The sequence below is a fragment of the Jaculus jaculus genome, chromosome 10, assembly GCF_020740685.1.
Source record: "Jaculus jaculus isolate mJacJac1 chromosome 10, mJacJac1.mat.Y.cur, whole genome shotgun sequence".
Classification (NCBI taxonomy): Eukaryota; Metazoa; Chordata; class Mammalia; order Rodentia; family Dipodidae; genus Jaculus; species Jaculus jaculus.
The window spans coordinates 96190984-96204396 of record NC_059111.1 but is presented as its reverse complement, the minus strand read 5'-3'; the positions used below and the strand labels follow the sequence as shown (position 1 = coordinate 96204396).

At 44.6% G+C, this 13413-nt stretch overlaps 1 protein-coding gene across 7 annotated transcripts in view; it reads right to left on the bottom strand.

Annotated features, from left to right (window-relative positions):
* The window catches only part of Cald1 (caldesmon 1), a 212055-nt gene that overhangs the window by 35362 nt on the left and 163280 nt on the right, over window positions 1–13413 (bottom strand). For 4 of the 7 annotated variants that reach the window (XM_045160131.1, XM_045160128.1, XM_045160130.1 and 1 more), the window contains 3 exons: window positions 12338–12484; window positions 7122–8073; window positions 5657–5734 (listed from right to left, as the gene is read on the bottom strand). In XM_045160131.1, the coding sequence (XP_045016066.1) occupies window positions 5657–5734; window positions 7122–8073; window positions 12338–12484 (1177 nt within the window). The remainder of the gene's footprint in view (window positions 1–5656; window positions 5735–7121; window positions 8074–12337; window positions 12485–13413) is intronic. The other 3 variants (XM_045160133.1, XM_045160132.1, XM_045160134.1) reach the window with 1 other exon arrangement.

Sequence of the window (13413 nt, the reverse complement as noted above, 5' to 3'; positions counted from 1 at the left end):
GGCTACACAATTACCTGCCTTGAGAGAAAGGATCTAGAGACCATGTTTGTTGTCATATGAATATTAAAATTAGGAGGGAATAGGAACTATTGATTCCAAGGCTACCTTGATCTCCACTGGTGGGATTTAGTACTTTGGAAGCAGTTTAATGATTATTGTGGGAGACAGAGGAAGACGATACACAGTGTTAATATCCTCACGGTACATAAGACAGATTATTTCAAAGCATCTTTTTATGGCACGGGGGCGGGGGGTGTTCAAAATAGTTCAAATCACTCCACCCATATCATCTCATCCATTCTGCAAAAGATGAGCATGAGGACTGGAGAGATGGCTTGGGGGTTAAGGAGCTTGTCTGCAAAGCCTAATGGCCCAGGTTCAAATCTCCAGAACCCATGTAAGCCAGATGCACAAGGTGATACATGCGGACAAGGGTCTGGAGTTCAACTGCAGCGGCTAGCGGCCACTCTCTCTCTCACTCTGTCTCAGTAATAAATAATAATAATAATAATAATAATAATAATAATAATAATAAAAGATGAGCATGACAGGGAGAGGTCCAGTATTAATCTTTTCAAGATAGTTACAAGGAACTGTACAGAAACGTACGAAGGAGGGAGAGTAGGTCATAAGCCTTAGAGATTTGGGCTGCTGAAACATTCTCTCCTTTTACCCTCCCAGTCAATGCCTTATAGCTCTTCTCTGATACCTTCTGGCCATTTTACTCTGAAAGGATATGCTTCACAAGGTAGAATATATACTCTTTCCTGATTGCCTTTAACCATTCTTTTCCTATCTTTTTTTTTTTTTTAAAGATCTTACTAAATTACAAAAGATGGACTTAAAAAAAAAAACACAACCAGTATTGTGCTAATTAGTTAACTTATTTTCTCTCCAAGAAGGATATGCCTAAGATGTTCTTTGGCAATACTGAAGAGGGGAGCGTCTGTGTCGCCTCTGTTGCTGGGAGACTTGTGTGCAAGTCAGGGTATATGAAATTTGGTTCTAGGGCTGCCCACAGCTGAGCTATGTGACTCAAACAAGCCACCTAGCCTCTTTGAAATGGGGGTCAAGAAAGACTGGATGAGATGACCCCCTCTCAAGCTCCTAATCTGTTACATCCCGTTGGTCCTGGAAGGGTCACAAAAGGCATAACAAAGAGAAGGACCCTCAGAACCTGAGTCAGCTCACTCATGCCTGCTTGATGGCTGTCCTAGCCTAGGAATAAATCAGCATTCACAGGCAGAAGGAGACAGAATACATTTTCATTTTGGTCTACCATGGTTGGAAACTCTGGTTCAAAAGTATCTGGTTCAAAAGTATCTGGGGGGGGGGGGTGGCTGGAGAGATGGCTTAGAGGTTAAGATGTTTGCCTGCAAAGCCAAAGGATCCTGGTTTGACTCTCCAGGACCCACGTAAGCCAGATGCACAAGGGGATGCATGTATATGGAGTTCGTTTGCAGTCGCTAGAGGCCCTGGTGTGCCCATTCGATTTCTCTCTCTCTCTCAAATAAATAAAATATATTTTAAAAAGGTATCTGGGGACACAAAGTTAGAGGTGAGGGGTGATGTTTCAACAACATGGATTATAGAGGTGCCATACACTGAAAAATTCCTTTAAACTTATTTCTTCTAATTTGCAGTCAGATATGCTTCTCCCAAAATGCATTATCAGATCTACTGGCCCAAGAGTGCTTAAAATAGATTTGTAAAAGAATAGATGTCAAACAGAAGAAAAATCTGCCCACACCATTTCCAAGCTCTGTTTTCATCAGCAAAGGTTAGAGAGGATGGCATACGCATATTGTCTGTGGAATACTTTCTTAGAAATGTTCTCGATGCTTATCACGACGACTTGAACTTAAAAATTCTTTGCTCCTTCTGGGAAATGAGAAAAGTAACCCCATAAGGGCTTCACATTTTATTTTAAGGAGCATAGTCGATGAGAATCTATGGCAAGTTCAACCTGAGCCCAGGGGATTCTGAGCCCATTGGGAAAAGAATTAGATGTTCTAGGTTAGGATATTGCCATGAAAAAAGAAAAAAATTCTCTGCTGAAGAATTACTAGGTAGCCAAGTGTCCTCAGATAGTATATTTGCTTCTCTCACAGAGAACATGTGTGGACTCCTAAGATGGACAGGCTTTGGGCGGCTATGAGAATCTGCATAAGACTGTGTAGTGGTGCTATCCAACAGGGTAAAACACCGGGCATGTGGGGGTGTGGACATGGCCTTGAGCCAGAGACACGACTCAAAAGTCTAATGGACTGAATGGTGAGGTGTGCGACGCAAGTCTCTGCAGCGCATTGCTTTGCATGCTAGGATTCTGCTGCGCTGGCAAGCGCTGGTCTTAAGCTGCAGCGTGTCACACCAGTTTTCCCTGGCTTTTGTTAGCTTCAGATCCCCAAACCCTTCCCTGGCTTCCTCTTCCATCGCATGGACGTCCTCCAGACTCCTTGCTACTGCAATTTTGGTCCATGGACAGCACAGGCCTCAGAGCCACGGAATCAGTTCACTTAACCGTCCGTGCGCTGAGGTTTGCCAAATGCAGGGCCACAGGACACGGACATCAGGTCCAATGTGGGATGAGTCACCCCGCTGGACATTCTGTTTTTCTGTTAAAGGTGGGGGTGCGGGGGGGGGGATTGGCAGGGAAATGGGTTCTGGGTGAAGAACTAAAACAGAGAGGTTTCATAATTGAAGAGGAGAGAAAGCAAGCGAAATTGCAGCCTCAAAGTTGGCCATCATCCATGGCCATCCCTGCTGCTGAGTTCAACTACCCTGGAGAAGACAGGGGGTTTTGTTTGTTTGTTTGTTTGTGTTTTGAGGCACTTGGGGTGGGGGGAGACTTTGGGGACGTTTCCTCTCAGGAGGCTCATGGGATGTTTGTGTTTTCTTGTGGTTGACCCGTCGGACTTGTGCTGCGTGGTCTTTGCCAAGGAAGGCTTTCGTGTAATTTATTTTGAAGCCAAAGGACTAGGAAGAGCTTATGGAAAATGGCTGAATCATGCAAAATGATTTAAAACTGCCTACATACCACAGCATCCCCGCTAGCTGGAAAGGGGCGGCCCTGGTCATTCAGTCAGCAGTTTATCTACACAACGTTAAAACAGGAATATAGAATTCATTATGATTATTTTTTTTAAAGCCTGGTTTTAGGAACTTATCTGGCCTTGTGTGAAAAGGAGGCCAGAAGTTTTGAGACATTGGAATGTGCTCTGGGGCAAACTGGGAAAGGGGCAAGCCTGAAATCAGTCGTTTCCTGGAGTCATTGTACTGATACCATGGATTTTGTTGAAGAGGGGCCTTATCTGAAAAGAGGCAAAAGTGTGCCTTGGTGACCACGGATGAGCCCTTTGTGGCCCAGAGACATCCTACATTAGCACAGCACGCGCTGGTCATCAAAAAAAAAAAAAAAAAAAAAAAAGCATCTGGACTGGAAAGATGGCTTAGTGGTTAAGGCACTTGCCTGCAAAGCCTAAGGACCCAGGTTTGATTCCCCGGAACCCACATAAGCCAGGTACACAAGGCGGTGCATGCAACTGGAGTTTGTTTGCAGTTTGGCTGGAGGTCTTGGTGCACCCATTCATTATCTCTCTCTCTCTCTCTCAAACAACAACAACAAAAATGCATCTTGGTCAACTGAATTAAATTTTACAGAGAGACTCTAAAGAGTGTTTTCTACAGCCTTGCTTCCTCACACACATTTCCTTATAGAGGGCCTTACAGAAGTCATGTATGCCCTTTTACTTCTATCAAGATAGCCACCATAAAACATTGGCTTTGCAAAGAACCCATGTAGGGAATGCCCCTGAGTTTAGTGCTGAGGTAACTTTCTCTCTAGGTGGGTGTGCAGGTGTTCTTCATTCCAACATGAGACATGTTTTCAGCGTGTGCAACCGTTCCCTGAGCTGCCTGACAAGAGCTCAACTCAGTTTCCTGGTCACATGTATTTATACTTTCTCCCTTCTTCAGGTGACCAGTGCTCACCTTCAATGTTCACCCCCAGACTACACAAGTTCTACTAGGAACAGTGGAGAACATACATCTTAACATAAATGTACTTCACAGCACGAACTGCATGCTGTTACTTAGTCTGCAGATCTCACAGAACCAGTTAAGAAAACAAACCACCCTCTCCTTACTTAATCTGGTCATGTATTTTCTTTTTTAATAATTTTTTGACTTGCAAGAGAGAGAGAAGGAGAGAGAAAGAGACAGATAGAGAATGGGCACATCAGGGCCTCCAGCCTCTGCAAATGAACTCATGCACCCCCTTGTGCATCTGGCTTATGTGGGTCTTGGGGAGTTGACCCTGGGTCCTTTTTGCAGGCAAACTCTTTAACTGCTAAGCTATCTCTCCAGCCCCAGATCATGTAATTTTTACGTATGAATTATTCTCTTTAAAAATTTGAGTTTTAAAAAAATATTTCAAATTTATTTATTAGTGACTGAGAGAGGGCAAGAAAGAGGGAGAGAGAGAATGGGCACACCAGGGCCTCTAGCCACTGCAAACGAATGCCAGACGCATGTGCTACCTTGTGAATCTGCCTTATGTGGGACTTAGAGAATTGAACCTGGGTCCTTAGGCTTTTGTAGGCAAGTGCCTTAACTGCTAAGTCATCTCTCCAGCCCAAATTTGAAGTTTGTTATTGTTATTGTTATTATTATTATTATTATTATTATTATTATTATTTTTACTAGAAGTTACAGCAGAGAAATGTAGCAAGCATCTGTTTGCAGCAGAACTCCATGGCTGCAAATCACATTATCATCCCTACCTCTGATGATTTAGTTGCACCATGTTCAAGAACTTGAACTAACCAGACATAGTGGGTTACTTGGGGCTAGCATGGGCGGGGGTTAGAATGAGGCCAGGCTTTTTGCTATGGCTCTGTGGGTTGGGCTCTGACATTCTGTGATTTACAGCTCTCGTTACTTACCTACGAACACCCTGGCACCTACCCCTGTGTGTGCCTGAGAAATGCAATACGGAACAGTTTATCAACCTGATCTTTAGCAAAACTGAAGATCATCTTCAGTTCCACACATTTTCTACTTAGATACAGGGAAAGGAGGTGCTTTTCTTTTGAAAGTTAAAGCACTGATCAAGGCCAGCTGGGGATAGTTCAGGAGTGAGAGACAAACAGAAGAAATCACATTAGCACCCAAAAGAGAAGGCGGGAAAGATGGAGGGAGCAAAGCTTTTCAACTTTGTGACTGTGACCCACAGCAGGAAAGAAAATTTATGTGAGAATGTAATACCATCTACAACACCCTCTGATGCTTTCTATCTCACTAGTGGTTTTTTTGTTTGTTTGTTTTCTTTTTGAGGAAAGGTCTCAGCCCAGACTGACATGAAACTCACTCTGTAGCCCAGCTTGGCCTCAAACTCATGGCGATCCTCTTACCTCACCTTCCCGAGTGTCGGGATTAGGGGCATGAGCCAGCACATCTGACTTCCATTTCATTTTTAAAATGTCATTTAACTAATTTTGAGACACTCTCAGTGGATCTCACCATTCCCTGGATCATGAGTCATGAATGGCTTGAAGCACACAGGGTAAGAGGTTGTGATTCCCAGATCAAATCTGCGGCGTCCTGGGAAAAACGCTCTGTGTGGCTCTAGGATCGGATTATTGCCAGTAACGTTTACCTCCTCGCTTCTGGGAGTCGGTTTGTCTTCTTGAGACCTTTGTCTTTGAGCTTGCCCTTTGGCTCTCTTTTCTTCTTCCTTTTCATTCCCAGGAACGGCAAAGATCACTTAAGTTAATGAACCCCTCTCTAGCTTGCAAGAGTGACACGGTGCTCAGACACTCTGCACGTGCCGTGGGTTGGTGTCACCGTGACTGCCACACTCCTTGGTGCCAGTGGTTCTACTCGGCAACGTGGGATATTCCTCCCACCCCATCCAATCTTTCTCATGTGCCTCCTTGTGTGCTTACTGAGCTCTAGCATGGCATGAAGTCTAGCGTGACATGGTGCCCCGTGTGTGTGGCTTGGTGTGCCCTGTTCACACTCTTCTCAGTTTTAGCACACGGTGAGAGCCCCTGGCCCAGAAGCAGGCAGGGGTGCAAAACAACTTCAGTGCAATGCAGACAGAGACAGAGCGCTCCCCCAGGGAAGAGGGACATGCAAACATCGCTCTTTCATCTTGAGGGGGAGGGTAGAAGCTTGTATCAGTCTTTTAATGCAGCCTTGCAGAAAACTTCTATAGCTAACCATCACCTCCCTCCATCATTCCTAGCTCTCCTCAACCTACATAAATTTATGTCACCCAGATGGCAAAAAGGAGCAAAACGCATGCTCATAATTACTTACCACTTACTAAATGATACTACCCAGACCCAGGCTTTCTGCAAGTCTGCATTGACTCAGGCCTACATGATGGCAACCACGGTTTTGATTTTCTTTTTTTAATAGCTCCTTCCCCTTCATTACTTTCAGTTGATTTCAAGAGCTTTACTTCTGTCTTCTTAAGAATAAATGTCTGAACCTAATTCTTTTTTTTTCGAGGTAGGGTTTCAAATCTAGCTCAGGCTGACCTGGAATTCATTATGAAGTCTCAGGGTGGCCTTGAACTCATGGCGATCCTCCTACCTTTGCCTCCCGAGTGCTGGGATTAAAGGCGTGCGCCACCGCGCCCAGCACCTACCCCCACTTCTGTAATTTTTTAATTCACTATCAAACCTGGGGGTGGGTGGGTAAGGGAAGGGGTCACGGGTCTCTTGCCTCATGTACACCTATGGACAGACTGGAGAGATGTCAAAAAGCAAGAGTTCAGATGTAGGCATAGAAACAAGCCGATCCAGCACCACTACATTCATCATTTTGGGGTTAATTCATTTTTTTCCCCTTAATATCCATAACACCCAAGCACAGAGCAATTGATTTCTCTCTGGTTGTCCCAGAAGATTTAATTGATCGCCTATTTGGCTACTGACAGATTGCTTCATGTTTGGGTATCGCTATGGCCCTGAAAAAAAAAAAAAAAAGAACAGCTGGCCGAATGATCAAGCACGTGAGGCTGTTTGCACGTGGCCTCGTTCCCCGGCGTGGTATGCATCACATTTCTCATGAGTCACAGGCATCACACAGTGGGTGCAAAGTGCTTACTGTACCTGTTTCTTTAGGACAGCGGTCTGCAGCTTGTCTTCTTGCATTTTCTTCTCGTTTACCCATTTCCCTTCTTTTTTCTCTTCTACCTTCGTCCCCTTTGCCTTGGTCTCTTGCATTTCAATCCTTTTCTCCTCCAGCTGCTTTTTCCTCTCCTCTTCTAGCCTAGCCTTCTCCTCCTCCTCCGCCTTGGCCCTCTGCCTCTCCTCGGCTGCCCTCCTCTCTTCCTCCTCCCTCCTGGCCTCTTCCTCTGCCTCTCTCCTGTCTCTTTCCCGGGCAGCCTCTTCCTCCGCCTCCATCCTGGCCCGCTCCTCGGCCAGCTTTCTCTCTTGCTCAGCCTGGAGCCTCTCTCTCTCCTCTGCCTCCAGCCTCAGCCTCTCGGCCTCGGCTCTCTCCCTTTCTTCCTCCTCCGCCTTTTGGTGACCGGCCACCCGCTCTGGCCCCTGCGCCCTGTCCTCCTCGACCTCGGGCTCTTCTGCACTGGCTTGCCCGTTTTCCAAAACCATCACCACCGCTTCTTCTTGGGGTTCTGCGCGCTGCCCTTCTCCCACCGCCTCTACCTGGTTTTCGCCAGCGATCCCTCGCTTCGGCTTCTGTTCTTCCTCGTCCTCCTTCTCTTCTTTCTTCCTCTGCTCGGTGTTCTGCCAGTCGTTCTTCTGGTAGGACTTGGTGCCTGGTTCCGTTTCCTCTAGGTCACATCGTTCTTGGCGATGCTCTCTCTTTTCCTCCTTCCCTGCCGTCTCGTCTGCGGCCGTGTCGTTTTGCACCCTTCTGCTGGCCAGGGACAGGCTGGCATCAGCGATCGTTGGGTCAAACTCCTTTTGGCGCTCCAGGGCTTCCTGAAGGCGTTTTTGGCGTCGCTCCTCTCGCCGAGCCAGGCGCTCCAGTAACGCAGCCTCTTCGTCGCCTTCCACCTGAGTGTTTGCGGTAGCTGGCTTGGCCTCCTCGTCAGGGACACTGTACAAGAGAAGGGAATGACACCAAAGACCAGTTGCTGGATAATCAGTCAGCTGCATTAACAGAGCCACCCACGACCAGAAAGGATGCCAGCAGTATCCCCAGCCCACGGGTCCCTGGATGCCACGACTTTAGCACGTGCTTGTCTGGCTTTCAGATGACAGCAATGGCACATCTTTGATCGTGGGCTCTCTCTGGTCACTGATGTCCTCTCAATGTGCTGAGTGTTGATGGCCTCCAACCCTAGCTGCTGAGCAATTAGCCACTCTGCCCTCCAGCAGAGTTACGTCCCAGACATCAACAGTGGCCACTGGTGTGGGAAAGTGACTTTTCTTTGGTTGCCATCCCTTCCCTGTCTCACTTCCTTCTGCCCCAATCAGGACTTCCCGGGGTCACCTTACAAAGAAACTACTTATGCGCAAATCTTAGTTTTCTGAATCTGCCGCATTGTGAATTCAGACTATCACAAGGACCAGACCAGAGCACCGATTCCCATACTGCTGTAGTGTGTTCTTACATGCATGCCACTGAGACGTATAGGACTCTCGATTTGGACTGGTAAGATCTGTGGTGCTCTGAGGGGGATATACTGTGACCGTTCTGCATTCAGTGCTGGTGATCACCATGCTAGAGGCATCCAAGAACCCACCACAGTTCACAAGGGAGTGATTGTCAGTCAAGGATTGTGTTTTCTACCTTCTGTCTTCATTGCACCCAAACATGGCCATGAAACCCAAAATTTCCAATGGAATGTGAATGGAAGTGATGTGTCCAGACCAAGGCCCTGTGTGCCCTCTAAGCTTTCAGCCTGCTGGACATTAGAGGACCTTGGATTTCTAGGGTTTGACAGAGTCACAAGAGGAAAGACAACAGAAATCCTCACTTGACTGATTATGCTGTATTACGACACTAAGATCTGGGTCATAGCAGCAAAATTGCCCTAACTAACATGCAGACATCTACCTTCTTCCCCAGACTTTCATGAATGAAGGACTTCTTGTTCTATTCTACAGTGGAGAAAGGATGGTTAAAGTTAATGGTTTATTCAAAAGAAAAGAAAAGAGAAACTTCTGAAAACCAAAGTGTAGCATGCCAGCATCATGCCCCTCTTGCATGATGCTGGGCACTGCCCATGCCAGGGGTGTTGGTCTACATTGGCGGGAATTACTAGTCATGTGATATCAGAACTGTGACCAGAGTTGGAAACACATGTATTGCAATGTTTAGAAACTCCATCAAATTTCATGGTTCATACCAAACTTGGTCCTTCTGATGTTCAAGTTCACTTAGTTTTAGAAAAACACATTTCACATTTAACAACAAAATATGGCAGAGTTAAACTTAGATTTTTAAAAGTTTTTTTGGCCTTAACTGTTGCTACATGATGCTGTCTCCATGAATTAGCCACATAAAGATTACATGTCCATGAAAACACAAAGAATCTGGAGTTCAAGGGGAAAAGTCTATGCATAAGGCATTTGGCTCAGCTGAATTCTAATATTTTAAAAAGGCACCCCAAATTCCAAAGTGCTAGCCAGATAAAAATACTGTTAAGAAAACAATAGGTTACAATGAACCTTTCTTTTCTTTTCTTTTTTCTTTTTTTATAAAAAAAAAAAAATCATGGCAACAGTCATCAGTAGACGTTAGGTTAGTCAGAGATGTTTAGGCCCAAGGTTTATTGTCTTTGCTAATTTATCAGAAATAAATCCCAGGGTCTCAATCTTTCCTGAAAAGAAGTGTGTGTGTGTGTGTGTGTGTGTGTGTGTGTGTGTGTGTGTGTATGTGGCAAAGACTGACTTGGAACTCATGATATAGCTCAGGTTATAACCCAGAGGTTGATGTTAGATATATTCCTGGATTTCTCTCTTCTTTGTTTTTACTGAGGTAGGGTCTCTCACTTGATCCCTGAACTTACTAAGTGGACTAGCGTAGTTAGCCACCTTGCCTCAGGATTCCTTGTTTCTACCTACCTGTATCCTGCAATTAGACATGGCCACCATGCCTACCTGGCATTTACATGATTTACATGGGTTCTGGGGATCTGAACTCTGGTTCTCATGTTTGCATAGCAAGTATTTTATTCACTGAACAGTCTCTTTAGGTCTGGTTTTTTTTTTTTTTTTTTTTTCTTCTTTTTCTGAGATAGGGTCTCATGAAGCCCAGGTTGGTCTAAACTCACTATGAAGTTGAGGTTAACCTTGAACTCCCAATCTTTCTGTCCTCTAGGTATTATAGACATAGGCCACACTTGGCAAAATAAGTTTTTAAGTTGAATTAATTCCATGAAATAACTAATCATAATGAAATGTAAAAGCAGAAGTGACACCCTGAGGAAGTAAGATCTGACGTACGTGTTGCTGGCTTCATTTTGTTCCATGCCATGCAAAAATCACACCTAGGGCCTCACACATGCTAGGTCTGCATACCACTGGGCTTCTTCCAGCCCAGAAGCAAGATTTCAAACAGCAGAAAACTACAAATAAGTTTTAACTCTTAAGGCCGTGTTGGCCACTCATTAATAACTGGACTTGGTAAAGGCCTCAGAAATATCGTTTTTAAGACTCTCCTCTCACTAGCTTAGAAATCAACAAAGCAATGAGTGACTGTGCTGCCCTCCTTCTGTAAGACTCTGAAAATGGGGAAATCTGTGTGTAAAGCGCTGGGCCTGATGCATGCACATTCATCTTATTGAATGTTAACAATATTCTCAGGGGCCAGGTAGAACTTGGTGGAGAAACAGTTAGGCAAGCTGTGACTTAAAGCCAGCTAATGAAACTCAGAGACCATGTCTGTCTCTGGTTTGCTGCACTTTCCTCACCATTGAGCAACTAATTGCCAAGGGGCCAAGGTTTCTACTTGTCCATCCTAACCATCAAGCTTTCTTACTAAAGGTCTCACCCACCAGCATTGGCAAGACCACCACAGAAAGTGGAGGAGTGCCCGAGTTTGAGGCAAAGATGACATGACCCTTTTCCTTCAGGAGCTTCTAAACAGACCAACTTCAAGGGACCATTAACAGCAGCCTGCTACCAACATGCTCAATAAACTAAGATCTTACAGCGTGGTTTCATTATACTTAACCCGTCCATAGATTTAAATGAAAATTGATTATTTATTATCCAGCCCCAAGATTTTTATCTTTTCTAGACATTGGGACATCGACATGATATACCTAACAATTGACACAATGGACCATGTGACTTATTTTTGTCACAAAAGTCCTATTGGAGGAAGGCAAAGCTATTACGCATTCTAAAGCTTACATGGGTAAAAAAATGTAGGAATAACCTTAAAAATGTAGGAATAGGCTTAATGGGTTTGAATAATCACAGTGAACAGGATTCTGCATCCTGCTGAATATTATAGCGCTTAGAGAATACCCATTCAGGCTATATATGTTATTAAAAAGTAGACATTTGAATGTTCGGTCTGCTTTTAATATCATCTATTTAATACTAATTGACACTAGTTATTGCTAATTATCTGTTTATTACTAATTGATATTAGTTAATACTAATGAATATTAGTATTATCTCTTACAAGGATGCACACAGGACCCTATTAAAGTAATAAATCTTTTGTTCAAAACAGGTAACAATTTGCTGCAAGGGTCTCCTGACTTCAAGGTATGACCCACTGTATTTAGTAAGTTCAAAAGCTATCATATCAAGAAGTAGAACAAAATTCTTCACTTGGGGTATATTTAGGGGGTGACAGTGTTGTGCATAGGGAGTAGTAGCGTTTTATTGTCTAACTTAGATTGTCCAATCTAATTTCTTGCAAAAAGTGGCCATATAGCCAGGCATGGTGGCACATGCTTTTAATTCCAGCACTCAGGATGCAGAGGTGGGAGGATTGCTATGAGTTTCAAGGCCAACCTGAGACTACATAGTGAATTCCAGGTCTGACAAGGGTAGAGCAAGACCCTACCTCAAAAAAAAAAAAAAGTCATACAACGAACATATAAATTGTGGAGTTGTATCCAGGTATGGTAGCTCATATCTGTAATGGCAAGCCGAGGCAGTAGGATTGCTGTGAGTTCGAGACTAGCGTGAGCTATATCATGAGTCCCAAGACAGTCTACGTTACAGAATGGGACTCTGTCTCAAGAAACAACAATAAAAACCACAATGCACTAACCAACCAACAGACAAAATTGCCTGACTTGGTCTGAGAAGGGAATGTTTTGCTTGACACATTTCATTCAACAGATAGCCTGGTGACCCAACCAGGAGAGGCTTCATGGGGATGAGAATGGTACCTGTTCTGGGTGTGGATGTCCACCTGGTCGGTCACCTGTCCCAAGGATTCTTCTTCCTGCTTCTGCCGCAGCCTTTCCTGGCGGGCCCTGCGGCGCCGTTCCCTAGCGGCCTCTTCCTCATCATCGTCGTTCCTCTGATAGGCAATTCTGCAACGTGATAAGGACAGGACCTGAGCACACCAGCGGCCACACATTTTCATCAACCTTTTATTTTATTTTTATTTAGTTATTTAAGAAAATTGTTTCAAGACAAGCCCAACAGACTGGCCCTTTTCCAAAACAGACTTAAAAATATATATTTTATGTATGTATTTATTTATTTAAGAGAAAGAGAGAATGGGCATACTAGGACCTCTAGCCACTGCAAAGGAACTCCAGATGCATGGGCTTCCTTGTGCATCTGTCTTATGTGGGTCCTGCAGAACTGAACCAGGATTCCTTGGCTTTGCAGGCAAATGCCTTAACTGCTAAGCCATCTCTCCAGCCCCAGACTGGCCTTTGTGTGTGTGTGTGTGTGTGTGTGTGTGTGTGTGTGTGTGTGTATGAACAAGAGATGGAGAAAGAGAGAGAGAATTGGCATGCCAAGGCCTCCAGCCACTACAATTGAACTCCAGATGTGTGCACTCCTTTGTGCACATGTGCAATATTGCATGCTTGTGTCACTGTGCATCTGGCTTATGTGGGACCTGGAGAGTCAAACATGAGTCCTTAGGCTTTGCAGGCAAGAGCCTTAACCACTAAGCCATCTCTCCAGCCCTTCATCAACTTTGCAGCCTGGAACTTGACTACTCATGAGCCAGGGCTCTAAATGGATGGTTTGTTTTCTTAAATCTGTGGAGGCTTAATTGACTTGTTTTCAAACTTTTGAGCATTTGAAAAACATTGGTTTGGTAAACTCAGGATAATTTGCAGCGATCAAATAAACTACAATATCTACGCCAAAGGGAGCTGTCTTTGGAGATTGTGGAGTTAGCATATTTAGATTTCGTTGCTACGTTGAGTATCTCCTGTAAGGCTTAGAAGCAGAGATGCAAAGTATTGAGACTCAAATGAGCCCACGGTGGGGCTGGGGAGAT